The 21,231-nt window shown below is 45.5% G+C and overlaps 1 protein-coding gene across 1 annotated transcript; it reads right to left on the bottom strand.

The window, feature by feature from the left end:
- Nucleotides 1-1,933: 1,933 nt before the first annotated feature.
- ticrr (TopBP1-interacting, checkpoint, and replication regulator) lies at nucleotides 1,934-19,472 on the bottom strand. The gene is made up of 22 exons (XM_038999141.1): nucleotides 18,231-19,472; nucleotides 17,872-18,142; nucleotides 17,396-17,637; nucleotides 16,803-17,028; nucleotides 15,089-15,233; nucleotides 14,695-14,837; nucleotides 14,206-14,418; nucleotides 13,419-13,564; nucleotides 12,880-12,974; nucleotides 12,527-12,623; nucleotides 12,339-12,421; nucleotides 11,703-11,921; nucleotides 10,220-10,304; nucleotides 9,979-10,048; nucleotides 9,390-9,521; nucleotides 9,186-9,276; nucleotides 7,136-7,194; nucleotides 6,822-6,953; nucleotides 6,602-6,705; nucleotides 3,005-5,264; nucleotides 2,758-2,889; nucleotides 1,934-2,596 (listed from the first exon to the last, which is right to left on the bottom strand). Exons 1-22 carry the CDS (start codon nucleotides 18,909-18,911, stop codon nucleotides 2,484-2,486), a joined length of 5,739 nt encoding a protein of 1,912 aa, XP_038855069.1. The 5' UTR covers nucleotides 18,912-19,472; the 3' UTR covers nucleotides 1,934-2,483.
- Nucleotides 19,473-21,231: the final 1,759 nt, after the last annotated feature.

Genomic DNA, 21,231 nt, shown 5'->3' with positions numbered 1-21,231 from the left:
AATTGTGAAAAACTGAGTTTAAATATATTTGACTAAGGTGTGTTAACTTCCGACTTCAACTATAACCATTTTAGTTTGCACGATGACTTGCATGAGTACTCTTGCCGGAAAACGAATGACTAATTTTAGTTCCCAGAGCTAACGCCTAGGTTTTTGATTATGGCCACATTGAGATTTTGTGTCTGTAAAAATCTGTATTGAGACAAGTTTTTTTTCAATGGAAGTTATCGGTTGCTGGATGAATAACAACTAACATGATTGTTTATGCAAAAACACACAATATGTCCACCTTTGTTAAGTATGCAAATAATCTGGGGAAAAAAGGAGATAATGATGCAGGTCTATCCCCATGTAATTTTCGACTTCATCCACGTTCATGCGTCTCAGTGTGGCCTTACCTTTAGCCAAGTAGGCTAGCACAATCTTGAATAGTGTCAACAACCCAGACTTGATACCTGGTCAGTCACATACTGAACATTCAGTGATCAATGAACATTGGGGGGGGATTCTAACGATAAAGAAGGTTACTTATATATGTTTAATAAACACTAATAATTGTGGTTTTAGTTTTTCACATTTTATTTAATTCAAATAACTTAAATATCTTATTATATATGGTAAACTATTTTATATTGTTTTGTGAAAAGGTATTTCAAATACTTTAAAATATAAAATCGACCACAAACAATCTTGAAATTTAAAGATAAAACGATTACACTATGGCCAAAAGTATGTGGACAACACTTAAAATGAGTGGATTTGGCTATTTCAGCCATACCCGTTGCTGACAGGTGTATAAAATCGAGCACACCGCCATGCAATCTCCATAGACAAACATTGGCAGTAGAATGGCCTTACTGAAGAGCTCTGTGATTTTCAACGTGGCACCATCATAGGATGCCACCTTTCCAACAGTGCCGTTCGTCAAATTTCTGTCCTGCTCAAGCTTCTCCGGTCAACTGTAAGTGCTGTTATTGTGAAGTGGAAACATTTAGGAGCAACAATGGCTTAGCCGAGAAGTGGTAGGCCACACAAGCTCACAGAACGGGACCACCGAGTGCTGAAGGGCTTAGTGGGTAAAAATTGTCTGTCCTGGGTTGCAACACTCACTACCGAGATCCAAACTGCCTCTGGAAGCAACGTCAGCACAAGGACTGTTCGTCGGGAGCTTCATGAAATTGCTTTCCATGGCCGAGCAGCCGCACACAAGCCTAAGATCACCATGTGCAATGCTGGAGTGGTGTAAAGCTCGCCACCATTGGACTCTGGAGTAGTGGACTGCTGGATTCTCTGAAGTGATATCACGCTTCACCATCTGGCAGTACGATGGACGAATCTAGGTTTGACGGATGCCAGAAGAATGCTACCTGTCCCAATGCATAGTGTCAACTGTAAAGTCTGGTGGAGGAGGAATAATGGTCTGTGTCTGTTTTTCATGGTTCGGGCTAGACCCTTAGTTCCAGGGAAGGGAAATCTTAAAGCTACAGCATACAATGACATTCAAGACAATTCTGTGCTTTCAACTTTGTGGCAACAGTTTGGGGAAGGCCCTTTCCTGTTTCAGCATGACAATGTCCCCATTCACAAAGCGAGGTCCATACAGAAATGGTTTTTCGAGATCGGTGTGGAAGAACTTGACTGGCCTGGAACACCGACTGCAAGCCAGGCCTGATCGCCCAATATCAGTGCCCGACCTCACTAATGCGCGTGGCTGAATTGGAAGCAAGTCCCCGCAGCAATGTTACAACATCTAGTGGAAAGCCTTCCCAGAAGAGTGGAGGCTGTTATAGCAGCAAAGGGGGAACCAACTCCATATTAATGCCCTTGATTTTGGAATGAGATGTTGGACGAGCAGGTGTCCATTTCAGCCCAGTTATGGGTAACTTTCCTTAATCTAAGTATACAAATAATACAGTACAAATCATTTGTTTTAAAAACAGTCAAATTAGCAATGTTAATTGCTTTATTTAAAAGAGTTAAGCTTTTATTTACAAAATAATTTCAATATATAAACATACGTACATATTTTCCCTTTTACGGAAAAGTAGTATTGGTGACAAAAAAAATCTACCAACAAACTAGCCAATAAATAAACATTAAGAACCATAAATCGCTGAAACGTTCATGATGTGACTTGATTGTAATATGGTTCAACTAACGCTTTTGATCCAAAGAGGGGAGAAAAAAAAGTCACAAATATCCCATGCAAGTACTTCAGTCGTACACATCCCAAACCAAAGGAACCAGCCATCAACCCAGGGTTGGAGAAAAATCCAAGTGTTCAAAGATGTTCTCTTGGGATAGGTTGTGGGCAGAGCTTTTTTTCTGAGGCTTCATATGAAATAATCAACATTTGGGCCCCCTGTTTAAAGAATACCTTACAAAACTGCTGCTGGGTTGAAAGAAGTCTGACAGGGTGACTGCTATGTTAGTCCTGGCGAGTCCAGGCCAGGCTAGTCCAGTTCAATCCAGTCCAGGCCAGGTCAGTCCAGCAGTCTCTTCCTACTGTAGGTGTTTCTTGTAGTTGACCGCCTGGGGGGCTGGCTGAAGGGAGAGCGTTCCAACTCAAACTCCTTCTTCTGAGAATGGGCTTCATCTAAAAAGACAATCAGATGTACATTTCTTTACACATCATTTTGCCTTTTCTGAACTAAAATGGCATATTTTAAAATTACTAGCTGAGATATTACGAACAAAACAGTGGTTGTAGAATAATAAACATACAATACAGCAAAATAATCCTGATAATAATCTCACCTATAAAATGATGAGTTCTCTTGGTGGCAGAACCTGCCTTCCCCTTGAATAACATGGGCGACTGAGTGAGGGCTAGAATCCCACTGGCAGACACTGGCTTCCTCACCTTAGAGCTCGGGGGTGTTACCACTGCTAAAGATAATCAATCAAACCAACAAACAAAAATCAACTATTACTAATCAATAAACAGATGAAAAGTTCACCATTAGAGGAATCATATGAATAAATTCAATTAATAAAAACTCACAGTGAACAGTTCCAGTGGCCATGACGGAATCTTCATCTTTCAGAGGTTCGGCACCTTCAGCCTGCTGAACCTGGCTCTCCATCCAGTCCATGTCCTCCAGCTGGTCCAGAGGAGAGCCTGCTCTCTTACCAGGGGAGGACCTGGTAAACTGGCTGGACGTGGGAGCCAGTAGTAGTGCGTCAGACTCCTCCGTCTCCTTCAGTCTGTAAATTCCCTCCAGCTCTGCCTCATCCAACATCTCCAGCCCATCTAGCAGGTGCTCCTCCTTCAGTCCCCGCTGCTGGCCCCCCACCACCCCAGGCCGAGCCCTCTTCTTGCGGGGCCAGCTGTTGAGGCTCTCTGGGGTGGACCTCCCCATGCTCTGGGGGGACGGGGTCAGGGGGATGAGCTCAGCTGTGCCCAGGGGGGATATGGTCCCTGCGGGGTGGCGCGTGGGGGTGTAGGACTGGCAGATGTACGTCTGGAAGCCCCCTTTCCCCGGAGTGCCCTTGGCGGGAGTGCCGTGGGTGCATAGCGATGGCGAGACGTGACTGGCGTCTCTGTGTTTGGAGCAGAGCGCAAGAGGGCTGTCCGTGTGGGGGAGGTTCATACTGCCAGTGGGAGTCGGAGACCCTGCAGCCCCATCTCCGGCATTGAAAGAGTTCATGCGCTTTAACTTAAGCTTGGGCAGCCCCGACGCTTGCATCTCCAGCTCCACTTTGTACGTTAGGAGGTTCGGGGTGACGAGCTCCTTCTTGCAACTTGTGGTGGTTCCTGAAGTCCTGGGGGTGGAGAACCGAGATGGTTCAGTGGAGTACCCCCAACGGACTGCCGCTTCCCTCTGCTGGCGGTCAGGGGTCTGGCGGAAACCATAGCTTCTCCCAGGTTTAGTGGTTTCTGCGGGTATTGGCTGTTTGGTAGAGGCTCCGGTGAACTGGAAGACTTGGTTGTTGGTCTTTGAGGGTTTCCTGGAGAAGGATATGTTCATCTTGAGGCCGTCAGTGATTTGGGTCATGACCACTTTGGCCTCGGAGATGTCGATGCTCTCGTCCTCTGAGGTGGTGCTGAACTGGGAAGAGTCAAGCTGATGGGAGCTGGCCCCCATCTCTCCCCCCAAGGCCTGGGAAGACGGCTCCCTCTCGTGGAAGTCCAACGGCACATTTCCGCTGGACACGGTGTCACTGGTTTCCTTACTCGTAAGATCCGTGCTGGCTGCTACTACAGTTAAACTCTCATTGGACAGGGATATCAGGTTCTGCCTGGTTTTAGCTTGCACACCCTGGCCAGAGCTAGTCCTGGTCAAACATTTAGCTGAAGAGGTGGTGACAACAGTCGTTTTATTCAGTTGGGTTTTGACAGAAGTCTTTGGTGACGTTACGGACCTTGACAATCCTGAGGTCCTTTTCGTCGGTGTGAGCATGCCTTGGTGCGGAGGCATGGAGAGAGATTCTTCAACAGGGGTTCCTCCAGAGGGTGTGAGCATGCCGTGGGCAGGTCTCAGAGATTTCCTGGGGGTTGTGGTGGTGGGAGTGGGTGGGTGGTCAGAAGAGTGGTGTTTCTGAGTACCATGAGGGAGGTCCTGCTCATTCTTAACAGGTGTGTTGAACTTTCCCATAAGCCGTTTGGAAGACCTCGGACGTCCACTTTTCTCTGGCGTCACCTCAACGCCACCTGCAGCAGAATTGTCCAGAATCCTGGACAGAGACGCTTGGGGGGAAATTCTGTGCGATCTCTGTACTACTTTTTCTGGAGTTTTAGATATCGCCTGTTTGCTGCTGGGACTCTTGAGCGGACTGCAGAACTTGTCGGGTGTGTTCATCAACAGCCTTGGAGAACGTCGGGTGGAAAGGTGAGGTGACTCAGGCACCTTGAAGGGTGTGTTAGTCTCCGCGACGCTAAGTTTCTGAGGAGACGGGGACCAGGTGACGTGCTTCCTGGGCGTTCTGGAGCAGGGTGGGCTCTGGAGCAGGCTAGGGCCGATGGGAGACAGACGTTCCAGTAATGTCTTGACCGGAGTCCTCAGGATGCCCTTCAGAGGGCTCTCCTTTTGGGGCGTCTCCAGCACCAGGCTCCTCCTGGCTGGGGATCTGAAAGGGCTGCCCCTCAGGGCCATGCCACCCTGCCCGTGAGAGGGCCCTGCCATCTGGCTATCTGTGACCGAGTAACTCTGGACCCTGGAGGACCTGAAGTTCTTAGGTGTTCTGGGGGTCTGAGGTGTCTTGCTCCCTCTAGCAGACCTATGGTGTCTACCAGGTGAGTTTGTGGGGGTATTATTTGGACTCTGAAAAGGAAAACCAAGCAAGTATTTCCAATAAGTATCACAAGTTAAAATCAGCATAGCTATTCTTTGCTTGTGAGAATTTTCAAAATCGGGTTCAAGTCCAGGATATGGTTGGGCCACGCAAGGACATTGAGACTTGTCCCAAAGCCACTCCTTCGTTCTCTTGGCTGTGTGCTTAGGGTCGTTGTCCTGTTGGAAGGTGAACCTTCGCCCCAGTCTGAAGTCCTGAGCGCTCTGGAGCAGGTTATCACCAAGGATCTCTCTGTACTTTGCTCTGTTCATCTTTCCACTCCATACCGACTAGTCTCCCAGTCCCTGCAGCTGAAAAACATCCCCACAGTATGATGCTGCCACCACCATGCTTCACTGTAGGTATGGTATTGGCCAGGTGATAAGCGGTGCCAGGCATTGGCATTCAGGCCAAATAGTTTGGTTTCATCAGACCAGAGAATCTTGTTTCTCACGGTCAGAGTCCTTTAGGTGCCTATCGCCAAACTCCAAGCAGGCTGTCATGTGCCTTTTACTGAGGAGTGGCTTCCGTCTGGCTACTCTACCATAAAGGCCTGATTGGCAGAGTGCTGCAGAGATGGTTGTCCTTCTGGAAGGTTTTCCCATCTCCACAGAGGAACTCTGGAGCTCTGTCAGAGCTCTCTGACAAAGGCCCTTCTCCTACGATTGCTCAGTTCGGCTGCACGGCCAGCTCTAGGAAGAGTTCTGGTGGTTCCAAACGTATTCCATTTGATGGAGGCCACTGTGTTCTTGGGGGCCTTTACTGTTTAGGTACCCTTCTACCAGATCTGTGCCTCAACACAATCCTGTCTCAGAGACAACTCCTTCGACCCCATGGCTTGGTTTTTTGCTCTGACATGCACTGTCAACTGTGGGACCTTATATAGACAGGTGTGTGCCTTTCCAAATCATAGAAGCATCTCAAGGATGACCAATGGAAACAGGATACACCTGAGCTCAATTTTGAGTCTCCTTATGGTTTTTAAAATTGTATAAACTGCCTTAATGTTGCCAGACCTCAGGAAGAGAAGTTGCTGCCTTGGCAGCAGCTAATGGGGATCCATAATAAACACAAAATACATAGCAAAGGGTCTGAATACTTATGTAAATAAGGTATTTCTGTTATTTTTTATAAAAGGTGCAAAAATTACTAATTTAATTTATGGGGGGGGGGGGTATTGTGTATAGATTGATGAGGATTAAAAATATGTTTTTATCCATTTTAGAATAAGGCTGTAACGTAACAAAATATGGAAAAAGTGAAGGGGTCTGAATACTTCCAGAATGCACTGCATGACATCTGAAGAGGTTCAACGAGATGGAGTTACCTGGAAGGCATCAGAGTTAGACAACTGCCTCCAGCTGGATGTGGACTGTGTGGCTTCAAACAGAAGACGTACTGGAGACCGTACTGACCGCAGGTTTACCACACCTACAGAAATTGAATGATCAATGATGTCAATATGTGTCAGCTGAAAGACTCCACAGAATATTGAACGGTGGTAACTATACGGATACACATGAAATAATGGTGTTTAGTCAACCTACCTATTTTGCTGTCACTGAGCGGGAGCTGAGAGGAGAGAGCTTTGTCCAGGTTGCGGGAACGAGGCTGGGAGCTTGAGTAGAAACTGGAATGTCTCCTGGCAAACTTCTCCAATCTTGGACTCCTCCTCAAGTCTGTTATAAATATAATTTTTCATGTCTTTTATATTGTCATTTTAAAACTATTAAAACCCCTATTTATCAACTTATACAATTGCATTGTTGATGTGGTTGATATTAAAAACGTTTATGAGCATCTCAGAAATGTGCACAGGACATTGACCGTTTCATGTAGACTCTTAGCACCAGTCACTGACCTTCTAGAGGCTTCACTGGCGACTCCTCAACGATGCACTCGTCTGTCGGGACAGACCTCCTGACAAATCAAACAGACAGGACATTTCGCTTATCCACTATCGTCCCCAAAATGTACTGCTACCAATTCAGTTACAGTAATAACTTTTCCTAAACAAATCAAAATGTTAAACTAATACAACAAGGCAAATTATGAGCCATTTGCACTGCCAACGATGCAAAACTCCCTTTTTTCATATATGAATCAAAGTAAATGAATAACTCGTATTAACTAGTATTAATTTGTCAATCAATACTAGTTAAATCAACACTAGTATACTAGTTAATTCATACTAGTTCATATTAAAAGCAGTTTTTTCCCTCTTGTAATCTCAATATCAAATAATTTCTGGGTAACAAATAGTTAGTTTACTGTGATTGTAATTTAAAACAATGGTCAACAAGAAAAAAAATTGCTTCTTAGCAATTTGTCAAAACATAATTTTACTAGAAGTGGTCTGAGTGGAGAGGGGAAAACTAGCTGTTATTGGCAGAGAGGTTTGAAACTCTTTCTTATTGGTCTATTAACTAATTTACCGCCTGGTCTATGGACCCAGGCAGGCCAAAACGCCATACCAACAAAACAGGCAGTCATTTCAGGCAGTCTTTTCAAACAGCTCTTACACTAAAAAGGTATTCTCATTTTTAGAATTTCATAGAATTATTCCAACCTCATTGTGCGGAAATATACACAAAAATATAAAACACAACAATTTCAAAAAGTTTAACGAGTTAAAGTTCATATAAGGAAATCAGTCAATTAGAATAAATTCATTAGGCCCTAATCTACGGATTTCACATGACAGGGGTCATACAGAATTACATCTATTGGTTTCAGATACCTTAAAAAAAAAAAAAAGGATAAGAAAACCAAGTCAGTATCTGGTGTGACTCATTTGCCTCAAGCAGCGTGACATCTTTCACATAGAGTTGATCAGGCTGTTGATTGTGGCTTATGGAACGTTGTCCCACTCCTTTTCAAATGGCTGTAAGAAGTTGCTGGATATTAGCGGGAACCGGAATACGCTGTCGTACACTTCGATCCAGAGCATCCCAAACATGCTCAATGGGTGACATGTCTGGTAAGGATGCAGGCCATGGAAGAACTGGGACATTTTCAGCTTCCAGGAATTGTGTACAGATCCTTGCGACGTGTGGCTGTGCATTATCATGCAGAAACATGAGGTGATGGCAGTGGATGAATGGCAAGACCATGGGCCTCAGAATCTCGTCACGATATCTCTGTGCATTCAAATTGGCATTGATAAAATGCAATCGTGTTTGTTGTCCGTAGCTTATGCCTGCCCATACAATAACCCCACCGCCACCACGGGGAACGCTGTTCACAACATTGACATCAGCAAACCGCTCGCCCACTCGACGCCATACACGCTGTCTGCCATCTGCCTGTTACAGTTGAACCCGGGATTCAGAAATTGGTTGTGCAAACCCACAGTTTCATCAGCTGTGCAGGTGGTTGGTGTCAGACAATGCCGCAGGTGAAGATGCCGGATGTGGAAGTCCTGGGCTGGCGTGGTTACACGTGGTCTGTGGTTGGACGTACGGCTTATGGTAGAGAAATTACCATTTAAGTCTCTGGCATCAGCTCTGGTGGACATTCCTGCAGTCAGCATGCCAATTGCACACGCCCTCAACTTGAGACATCTGTGGCATTGTGTTGTGTGACAAAACTGCACATTTTAGAGTGGCCTCTTATTGTCCCCAGCACAAGGTGCACCTGTGTAATGATCATGCTGTTTAATCAGCTTCTTGATATGCCACACCTGTCAGGTGGATGGATTATCTTGGCAAAGGAGAAACACTCCCTGACAGGGACGTAAATAAATTTGGCCACAAAATTTAAGATAAATAAGCCTTTTGTGCATATGGAACATTTGTGGGCTCTTTCAGCTCATGAAACATGGGACCAACACTTTACATGTTGCCTTCATATTTTAGTTCTATATATACATCTTTTATAATCAGGATTTAAAAAAAACATGTTGGACTCACCTGCCCATCTGTTGCCTGTGCAGCAGACGGTTGGACACCTGCTTATGAAGGGGCGTCTCCGTCACCTTTTTGGTCAGGAGGGAATGTCGATCTGAAAGGGCAGACTTCCTCTGTAAGTCTCAGGTGCTAACAAAACCTTTTAAGTTGTGTTACTGAGCTCTTGGAACATTGAACTATCATGGAACACAGTGTCGTTACCACCACCTTCTGTTGCCTGGGAGCCTTTATGCTTCAGTCCCTCCACGGCCGAGACAGACCGACTCCTGGGCATCTTGGCCTTCTTGGAAGGGGACATAGTCTCCTGGTTGAACAAGTTCCTCCGGACCTTTGTGACCTCTGTAGACCAAATTAAGTGGTATTCAAATTTGACAATTACAGCACAAGATGGCTGCCTGCCCTACAGGACACCTAGGGCAGGCCCAAGAAGGGACTCCAGCCACCTGAGCCACGCCCTTCAATCACTCAAGACGCGGGCAGTACATTAGCATCATGACAAGAACTGTCAGACTGGCCAATAGCTTCTATCCTCAGACCATCAGGCTGCTGAATAGCCACCACTAGTCAGCTACCAGTTCCACCCTCCCTCCTGCAACTTCCCCCTACAGACATCCCCCCCCCCCCCACCTTCTCAACGGTCACTTACCTTACCTGCTGATTCCCCTATGGACATTCTAATATTTTCACTGTACCCTGCAATCACACCTGCAACCCTGTACATGCAACTATTAGACACTCTGAATCTGAGTGTATGAGACAAAGAGTTTGTTGATCTAACAGAGTTGGAGGAAATGACCTTGTGCAGCCTGCTTTGAGGGCGGTTCAGCGGTTGGTTTCTCCACAGCAACACAGATCTTACGCTTGGCCTGTTCATACGACACAGATAGATCAAGATTTGGGTGATTAGTAAGTTCATACTGTACATCCATTCAGACGAACAAAAGATCAATATTACAAAGACCCAGTGATCGAGACCCTATTTTATCGGACTTTACAGCTGTGGTAGAATAAAATAAATGTATCCCGTCTTAGCTCACCGCTCTGGTGGACTTCCTGGGCACCTCTATCTGTAGACTCTGGGATGCTTCAGTCATGCTGCGATGGCGAGTCAGCCTCCCACTCCTCAAACACAAGAGAGGTGAGTTAAAGAGGGATATATGAAAGTGTACTAAAGGGTTAGTTCACTTCTTAGTGATCCCTTCGCGCGCCAATCCCGTTGACACACACAATAACCTGCCCAGGGAGTGCGGTTGAAAATTAGCCGGCTGGCTAAAACCGGCACTTTTACTGAAACGCTGCTTAATGTGCACCGTCCCTGTAAAAATAAAATAAACTCAACTCAAACCAGTGAAATAGCAGCGCGCCAAATTCAAAAACAGAAATACTCATAATAATAATTCATGAATCACACAAGTGTTATACATTGGTTTAAAGATTAACTTCTTGTTAATCCAGCCACAGTGTCAGATTTCAAAAAGGCTTTACGGCGAAAGCAAACCATGCTATTATCTGAGGACAGCACCCCATCAAACAAACACACGAAAATCACATTTCAACCTGCCAGGCTCGACACAAAAGTCAGAAATAACAATATAATTCATGCCTTACCTTTGAAGATGATCTTCTTCTGTTGGCACTCCAATATGTCCATTAAACATCACAAATGGTCATTTTGGTCGATAAATTCTGTCGTTATATCTCCAAAATGTCCACTTATTTGGCGCGTTTGATCCAGAAAAACACCGGTTCCAACTCGCTCAACATGACTAAAAAGTATCTAATATAGTTACCTGTAAAACTGATCCAAACATTTCAAACAACTTTCCTCATCCAATTTTAGGTATTTTTAAACGTAAATAATCGATACAATTTATGATGGGATAAACTGTGTTCAATACCGAACGAAAATAAAGTGGAGCGAGCTTTCAGGTCACGCGCCCCAACCACAACACTACACTAGACTCGACCCTCGTTCTGAACAGCCCTACTTCTTCATTTCTCAAAGGAAAAACATCAACCAATTTCTAAAGACTGTTGACATCTAGTGGAAGCGATAGGAACTGCAAGCAAGTGCCTTAGAAATCTAGATCCACATAGAAATCCAATTGAAAAGAGAATGACCTAAAAAAAAAAAAAATCCTGGATGGTTTGTCCTCTGGGTTTCGCCTGCCAAATAAGTTCTGTTATACTCACAGACATCATTTTAGCAGTTTTAGAAACTTGAGAGTGTTTTCTATCCAAATCTACTTATTATATGCAAATCCTAGCTTCTGGGCCTGAGTAGCAGGCAGTTTACTTTGGGCACACTTTTCACCCGGAAGTGAAAATAGTGCCCCCTAGCCGAAAGTGTACTAACAACAGGGGTTAGTTAAAGAGGGTTATATGACTGTGTACTAACAGGGGTTCATTAAAGAGGGCTATATGAAAGTGTACTAACAACAGACAACTTAGAACGGTCATTGTATCACATCCACACAGCTGCACCACAGCAGATAAAGCCTCCGGCCCCAGGTAACTTACTTCCTCTTGCTGGCGGAGCGGTCGCGGAGCTCCTGTAGCTCCCCGCAGTCGGAGGCCATGCTGAGGGCCGTGGAGAGGTGAGGAGAGGAGACGCTGTCCTTGGTCACGGACTCGTCGCTGAAGAAGTCAGAGGGCAGCACGGCTGACAGGGCGGCGGGCAGCTGGGTTCCCAGGCTGTAGTATACGTCTGCTAGGACCCTAGGGATGGCCGTCAGGAACCTGACAGCCCACAACACCATTTATTCTAACTTTTTATAAACTGGGTGGTTCGAGCCCTGAATGTTGATAGCCAGGGTATATTAGACCGCATACCACGGGTATGACAAAACATGTATTTTTACTGCTCTAATTACATTGGTAACCAGTTTATAATAGCAATAAGGCACCACGGGGGTTTGTGATATATGGCCAATATACCACGGCTAAGGGCTGTATCCAGGCACTCCGCGTTGTGTCGTGCTTAAGAACAGCCCTTAGCCATGATATATTGGCCATATACCACACCCCCTCGGGCCATATTGCATAATTATAGCGCTATTTTTATTGTAACTATATATAGAGCTATTTTCCTCATCTCCTTAATCTGGATTCAACCCCTAAAGTTGAGTCCGATTTCAGAGAAGGGAAGAAACTCACACAGGGAGGACTTCATCTTGCAGGAACTTGGCCAGGTACACCGGGTCTTTGGTTAGAGAGATGATCCTTAACATGTCAGTCACCTGGTTAGAGGGAAGGAGAAATCAAAGCCTGTAAAATGACTCTGTTTTGTTTGGAGGAAGTAATATGATGGGTTGTGGAGGTGGCTAGGATTAGTCATTTCCTACCTCCTCCACTGTCTCCTCCACATCCGGTGTGTCGGCCTGCTGCTCAGAGGGGAGGAGTCGGCACATCTCCAACCTGAGAATCGCCTGCAGCTGGCACCTGAGAGAAACATGTCAGTGTTAGTAATTGGTCGTGTTCAGTAGGGCAAACCGTAGTAAAACATTATGAAACCAAAAACAAAAATCAGTGTTTCTTATTGGACAAGCCCAGGTAGTCTGTTTCAGTTGGTTCGGCGCTTGATGAAAACGATCCTCTATTTAAAATCACACTTATCGGTGAAGACCATAAGCTGCTGTTCAATATAATAATAATAATTAGAAACCAGAGACTACTATGTTTAACAGTCACTACTTACTCTCTGAGTTTGCTGTCGGCGTCAGGAGTGTTGCTGTAAAGCTGGCGGATGGACTTGCTGGACTTGAGCAGGTTCTGTTGGACGAAGAGCCAGACCTGCTGGGCAGAGAGAAAGAGTGAAGTCAGACGTATTCCGACGGAATACGTGAACGTAAGGAAGTGGAACCCTTGCATTAGGGTTGGCCGATATCCGCATTTACATATCATCTAACTTGTTAAATATCGTGATAAATCAGTTTTAGTGTATGTGTAACCTTTATTTAACTAGGCAATTAAGTTAAGAACAAATTCGTATTTGTATTACATCACATTAGCCGTTTATCCTGTCAAGTCAGGTATTCCATCACATGAACCTTTTTACGTTTTTTTACGCTTTATTTAACGCTTTTTAACATTTTTTTTAACGCTTTTTTTTACGAGATAGTGACCTTCAGGATTTTCAAATAGAACCTGTCCACTAGGTATTTTCTTCTCTACGTCTTTCTTACCCCCAGGTCTGGGTTGGGCCCCTGGAACGTATTACCCCCAGGTCTGTCTTACCCCCAGGTCTGGGTTGGGCCTCAGGAACATCTTGATAGCAGAGAGAAGGTGCTGGGCCTCAGTGAGGAGGGAGGAGTCTCTCTCAGCCACCGTCTTCTCATAGCCGGCCTTCAGGTGGGACAGCAGCTCGGCCTCGCTCTTGAAGTCTGACAGGAGAGCAGGCATGGAAGTTTGTGACAGTTATTAACTGGTGTGATGTTCAGAACATTCATTGAAGATAAACAGAAAGTACAGAGCTGGCATGATTCCTTATGCTACATAGAACACCAAGAACCAACTCTGTTCTATAAAAGTAAAATGTTTTATTTGAATTCTCTGTATTACACCCATCTTCATTTCGCTGTCTAATAATTATGAGACTAGGCCTCTTATCAATCATTTGACCATTAAAAGCTGAATCTGAACCATGCTGAGACTATGGTTTAGCCTTTTGGGAGCAGAACACTTAACCCTGTTGTTGTGGTGGGGCCCAGACAGACAAGACACTTACGTTGGGCCAGACAGACAAGACACTTACGTTGGGCCAGACAGACAAGACACTTACGTTGGGCCAGACAGACAAGACACTTACGTTGGGCCAGACAGACAAGACACTTACGTTGGGCCAGACAGACAAGACACTTACGTTGGGCCAGACAGACAAGACACTTACGTTGGGCCAGACAGACAAGACACTTACGTTGGGCCAGACAGACAAGACACTTACGTTGGGCCAGACAGACAAGACACTTACGTTGGGCCAGACAGACAAGACACTTGCATTGGGCCAGACAAACAAGACACTTACGTTGGGCGTGGGGTCCAGTCTTGGCCCCGTTTCCTGATCGTCTTTTCACCAGCCTCTCCTGTGCCCTGCAGCCCTCAGCCCCCGGCGCCCCCACCTCAGTCTCTCCAGCCTGGCTTTTCTGGGCCTTGACATTCAGACGGGCCACGTTCAGCATCTGCAGTGAGCGGCTCATAGTCTTCATCTTCTGCCTCACCGGCGTGCGCTGGGCGCCCCCTGCAGGCGACAGGAGAATAGACAGACACTCAGCAGGGGAAGAACAACATGATAAGTGTCTCGTCATTGTAGGTTATGAGCTGCTACACCGATGGCGTATCACAGAAGAATCGAAAGCCATCTGTTCACACACGAGACGCTCACTGATTAGTACAAAAATATATTGAGACATTTCTAAAATACAAACAGAAGTCACTGACAATTGAGGGGGGGGGGGGGGGGTCTTGAGAGATATGAGGGAGGGGGGATATGCAGCCAGTTGAGGCGTTTCCTTACGTTTCTTCCCCGTCTTGTCACTGTGGGACTGGGAGGTCATTCTCTGGTAGAGTTCTGCCAGGCTGATGACCAAGTCCTGCTGAGGGCCCGACAGCTCCTCTTCCTGACCCTCGGTTTCACCCTCTGGCACCGCATGGAGCAGCCTGGACACACACACATAGACATTGACATAGTCAATAATAGTTTAAAGGTCATGATTAAGCAGTTCAGCTGCAACTTTTATATATGTGTAGGAAAGACACTAACCACCGGGAAATTGTTATTTGGCCCTAGATATCTATGTATTTAAAAACTAGGCGACAGTGTTCCAATGACATTATATTTAATATTAAGAAATTGTGATGTTTCAAATACACATAATTACAGACATAACATTAAAAAGGGCAAATCATACCTCATTGACTCCATTAAGTGGGAGCTGACTCCTGATTGGTCAGCGTGCGGGAACCAGCCCTCCACCAGCCCAGCGGTCAGTGGGCTGGACCAATGGCCGAGCTCCTGCTGTGCCCAGTCAGGAACCTGGGGCTCAACTAGAGGAGCTGTGGAGGAAGGACAGTACTCAGTCTGTTACGATAACACTGCACCAATAAACTAATTGAGTGAATCATTTTCTGGAGATCTGTAATTGAATTGAAAACTCAATTTGATATAAAAGGTAAGAAAAGTTCAGACAATTAAGGTGACAGCAATGCCACAGAAGCAAGGTGGAGCTATCGCTCAGACCCTACCGTCACCGCGAGTCGTCTCAGACCCTACCGTCACCGCGAGTCGTCTCAGACCCTACCGTCACCGCGAGTCGTCTCAGACCCTACCGTCACCGCGAGTCGTCTCAGACCCTACCGTCACCGCGAGTCGTCTCAAACCCTACCGTCACCGCGAGTCCCGTCACCGCGAGTCGTCTCAAACCCTACCGTCACCGCGAGTCGTCTCAGACCCTACCGTCACCGCGAGTCGTCTCAGACCCTACCGTCACCGCGAGTCGTCTCAGACCCTACTGTAACTACGAGTCGCTAGTCATCTCAGACCCTAAAGTAACTACGAGTCGCTAGTCACCTCAGACCCTACTGTAACTACTAGTCGCCTCAGACCCTACTGTAACTACGAGTCGTCTCAAACCCTACCGTCACCGCGAGTCGTCTCAGACCCTAATGTAACTACGAGTCGCTAGTCATCTCAGACCCTACTGTAACTACAAGTCGCTAGTCATCTCAGACACTACTGTAACTACGAGTCGCTAGTCGTCTCAGACCCTACTGTAACTACGAGTCGCTAGTCATCTCAGACCCTACTGTAACTACGAGTCATCTCAGACCCTACTGTAACTACGAGTCGCTAGTCATCTCAGACCCTACTGTAACTACGAGTCGCTAGTCATCTCAGACCCTACTGTAACTACGAGTCGCTAGTCATCTCAGACACTACTGTAACTCCAAGTCGCTAGTCGTCTCAGACCCTACCGTCACCGCGAGTCGTCTCAGACCCTACTGTAACTACGAGTCACTAGTCATCTCAGACCCTACAGTAACTACAAGTCGCTAGTCATCTCAGACCCTACTGTAACTACGAGTCGCTAGTCATCTCAGACCCGACTGTAACTACGAGTCGCTAGTCATCTCAGACCCGACTGTAACTACGAGTCGCTAGTCATCTCAGACACTACTGTAACTACAAGTCACTAGTCGTCTCAGACCCTACCATCACCGCGAGTCGTCTCAGACCCTACTGTAACTACGAGTCGCTAGTCATCTCAGACCCTACTGTAACTACTAGTCAACTCAGACCCTACAGTAACTTCAAGTCGCGAGTCGTATCAGACCCTAATGTAACTACGAGTCACAAGTCATCTCAGACCCTACAGAAACTACGAGTCGCTAGTCATCTCAGACCCGACTGTAACCACGAGTCGCAAGTCATCTCAGACCCTACTGTACCCACGAGTCGCAAGTCATCTCAGACCCTACTGTAACTACTAGTCACTAGTCATCTCAGATTCTACTGTAACTATGAGTCGCAAGTCATGTCAGACCCTACTGTAACCACGAGTCGCAAGTCATCTCAGATATGTTAAGGCGGATAATAAAGACAGAGGAAACAGAGCCAATCATAACCTCCATCTCCCTCCATGATGTCATAGAACCCTCCCAGGACACTGCTGACCACCTCGGGCAGGTCTGAGGAGGTGTCCGCCGCTGCTGGAGCAATGACATCCAAGGTCAGGGTGTGGTAGCCGGAAGCGACGCTGGGCCGAAGGACGGTGAGCAAAGCCGTGAGGGCTGAGAGGGGAGACAGGAAGGCCGAGCACGGCAAGTCTCCTCCGTCACTCACCTCTGCAAACTGTGGAGACAACAAACTAGTTATTAGCCCCAAAAACATTGATCATTTTGACATTACAGTGAAATAATAATTTTGATACTTATTAGCCTGATCTGTTGGGAGCATCATGACCATTGTGGAGCGGAGTGGACAACACAGCGGAATGGACAACACAGCGGAATGGACAACACAGCGGACAACAGTCAGATGTTTGTTTCAGTTTAGATGAAACCCTCTCGTTTCAAATTGAACACAACACACTGACAACTAAACAGGAAGACAACAGTACTTCTATGTCCTACACATTATTGCCATATTGGGTGGTTTTATTCCCATTTGGAAAGTGTCAACAGAATCTGGCAACATTGGCGCTACGGTGTAGAATTACCATGTGAAGAGCCTGGGCAGAGAGCTCCCTTAGTAGCTGTTGGAAGACAGCTTGGCCCTGGTCTGTGTGGTTGTTGATGGAACACTGCAGCACCCAGGACTCTGAGGAGGACGCCTCTGTGAGGGAGTGGGCGTCCCAGCCCCGAAGGACCCCTTTCAGACACACCTCCACGGGGGCTGGGAGGAGCCTCTGTCTGAGGGCAACCGGCTCCAACGTCACACTGCAGCTCTGTGGAGCATCACCTGAGTACATGACAGACAGCACACAGGGGAAAAACAGCATGTTGATGTTAAACCAAATGGTTGTACTCTTATATCAATGATGAATACTATTCACTACTACAAGATTTACAAGTGTGGCCTTTTATTGTGATTTGGTTAACATGTGTAGGCATAATAGCTTTGTTATGTCATGAGAGTAATCCAGTGAGAGAGGGAGATTTTCCAAATGACAGTTCACTTCCATGCATCACAAACCTTGCCCCCATCTCAGGACTCCCCCCAGGACAGGAAACGCTAGGCGGTACAGTCGTTCTGAGGACAACAGGTATCCCATGCTAGAGTCGAGTGGAAAGGTCTCTCTCCTCAAAATGGCATCTGAAGGGGAGTCTACGGGGGACTGAACACTGGAGAGCTTGTGAGGACAGCACAGGTTTAGCAGGGCGTCCATGGGGACCACTCTACCACCCATCTCCCTCAACACCTCAGAAAGCCTATCTGCGCCCCAGTGCTCCTCACTTCTCATAACCTGGAATGAGAAAGACAGGTCAGCAAGTCTTTTAACAGATTCCCAATGACATTTGTCCAGTTATTTGAAAGCAACTGTCACTATTTACCTGGACGTATGAAGTGCTGTCCACCCAGTGAAGGACAACTTGCCGTTGGACCAACATTTCATGGAGTCCCTTGGGTAGGATACGGTCGGACACGTCTGTGTGACTGGCACCTGAAGGGATTCCAGCGAGGGACACATATTCTCCTAAATCTGCCCTGGAGTGAGGACACCTTGACAAGAGGAATAACACATTTCTCCCCAGGCTTGACAATTCATCCTCAGGTTGAGGCGGGCCTCCTTTACCCGCTCGACCTCTCCTGGGTCTCAATGTCAATTTGGTGGGAGAGGTGATATCTGGTCTGTCCCATTGGAAGTCCAACAAAGCTTCTTTCAATGCATTCTGTATGGAAGCAGCAGGGCTGGTGGGTTGATTCCTTGGCTGAGCCGAGATTGTCTTCTCACTTGCATCGAACTTTAATTGAAACTCCACCTCGAAGTCTTCAAAAGTTTTGTCTCGTAGTTCTTTAAAATCAGAGCCCCTGGATATCAGGTTACCATTGCGTCGTCCAGTTCTTGATTGACAGAATTTGTAACCCCATCGCACCTTCTCGAATCCATACTTATATCCGAAATGAAGCAGAATTCGGAGAATGCCCTGCTTCAGTGGATGGTTTATGACATTGACGTGTCCTGACGGCCGATAATCCACATCAATGACAAAAACTAAGTTATGCAAAGCCATGGCTGGAACGGGACACTTGCTCCATGTACACCAAGTAGATAGTTGTCACGAAGTTAGCAAATTTCTCATCTGGTTGAACATGAACTGGCTAATGCTACCTTCAGATACAACAGTTGCTAACGTTAGCTAGCTTGCTAGCTACTTGGCTCAAGCGAGCGAAACAAGTTATGTTTAAGATTTTTTGTTTGTTTACCATAAACCGGTTTTGGAATGAGCAGACGCCCGCGCCTGCACTTGCTCCATGTACACCAAGTAGATAGTTGTCACGAAGTTAGCACATTTCTCATCTGGTTGAACATGAACTGGCTAATGCTACCTTCAGATACAACAGTTGCTAACGTTAGCTAGCTACTTGGCTCAAGCGAGCGAAACAAGCTTTGTTTACGATTTTTTGTTTGTTTACCATAAACCGGTTTTGGAATGAGCAGACGCCTGTGCCAATATAGTTGCGACGTGTTGAATAGCTAATTATTTAGACGCAAAATTGTCACACGTTTGTTTGTTTTTTTATCATATTAAAACATATCTACCATTATAGTTTTAAAGATTCGCCATTTTACAGCTCCTTCTCTCCTCAAACTCTTCGCGCCCCCGTCTTGAAGCCCCTCCCTCTTTGCTGTGATTGGTAACATTGCACTCGATCGGTTCTCATTCGCCCAATGTGAGTAGAATACTTGTCGATGATTTGCCACCACTGTCACAGTAATCTCCGATTGGATTAAATCAATCTCTGTAAAATCTAAATACCCTATCAAAGTTCTTTTGTTCTTTTTTGAATGGGCTTCACGCTAATATCAAGTTCATGAAAATAAATTCATGAAAATGTCATGTGAGATATATTTTAAATGATATTCGTATTCGTGGATTAATTTACCTTCACCCAATGCCTTTAATGGTTTTCGATTTGACAGACTCACAGAGAGAATAAATAATTTAGTTGTGGTGTCTGCCGTAAAATATTCTCTAATAAGGCTGCCAAGTGGGTGTGGTATATGGCCAATATACCATGGCTAAGGGCTGTTCTTAACCACGACGCAACGCGGAGTTCCTGGATACAGCTCTTTGCCGTGGTATATTGGCCATTTACCACCACTGTATGCTGCTGCATAAATGATGCAATATGCCAGGGAGATATGTACATACTGTAGCTAAGAAATTAATACTAAGTGTATGTTGTGTAGTCAGCTATTAGTAGCCCATGTGCCTCACCCTAATAAGTTGGTCCCTTTCCCCCTCATAACTTAGCCTACTGTTCTGACTTGGTGGTGCAGATGTAGTCTATAGCCTGTTTTAGAGAAACTTCATCATCGAATATCGCAAGAGCCTTCTTTGTCTGCTTATATGCCCCCTTTATTTATCCTGTGGTTCTGACTTGGTGTACAGGGAGAATACTGTAAGAATGGCCCATCTTCTGAATTCTGTCACTGTACATTTCAAAAGTGCTGACAATTTTTTTAAAATATTGACTACGTCAGTCTTAGCTCGCTCATGAATGTATTAATCTAAATTACGCATTGCCTCTTATCCACTCATCATTCCCTTATGCCATAGTTTGTACATCTCAATTGTTATAAGCCTATTACTCATATACGTCTATTTCATTCATCTTATTCATCATTTTAGGAAATGTTGGAATTATTTAATTATTTTGCGTACTTTGTGTATTATATTAAGCTCCAGTGCTTTTCTTGACGAGGAAGGGGTACTATATAATGTTGTCATGTATGCCAGAGAAAGGTCTCTTCCCATTCAAATATTTGTAATAGACATGTGATTCCAGTTGATATTGCGAGGGTTGTTTTGTTTACGCAATGCAATGTGCGTCGGTATATTGTCTATAAAAGTGGATCTTCATGATTGTATTTTCCTTCCTTTTGAGCCCACATGGGCCTTATAAAATACTTCAAATGGTAAGCTAACCACTGACTCTGGGTCTCTCTCCCCCTCTCTCTCTCTCTCTCCCTCTGTGTGGTGACTTAAAGAAGAGTAAAGTTAAGGCCACAACATCTTGCTGAATGTATCTGAATTTCTGTCGGTGTCCGTTATGTAAGTGCTGAACAAATAGGCCTACCTCATTGCAGCTCGTTTGCATTTGCTTATACTTAAGAGCTAAGTGTTAATTATATTAGAACAAACATTATGAATTTACTGAACATAAATCTAATAATGTTTGTGTATGGTTCAAAGGTCAAAACTCATGTCGACATTCATTATTATCGAAGGAGAATGCGGTTCTTCTCGACTCGCACAAATCCACAAGGAGTCAGTAGAAACCACATTTGTTTAAGCAAGTCAGCCATAATCAGCTATGTTTTTTTAA

This window comes from Salvelinus namaycush, chromosome 8 (assembly GCF_016432855.1).
Source record: "Salvelinus namaycush isolate Seneca chromosome 8, SaNama_1.0, whole genome shotgun sequence".
NCBI lineage: Eukaryota > Metazoa > Chordata > Actinopteri > Salmoniformes > Salmonidae > Salvelinus > Salvelinus namaycush.
The sequence above is the reverse complement of the archived record's forward strand: the minus strand, read 5'-3'. Positions and strand labels throughout refer to the sequence as shown.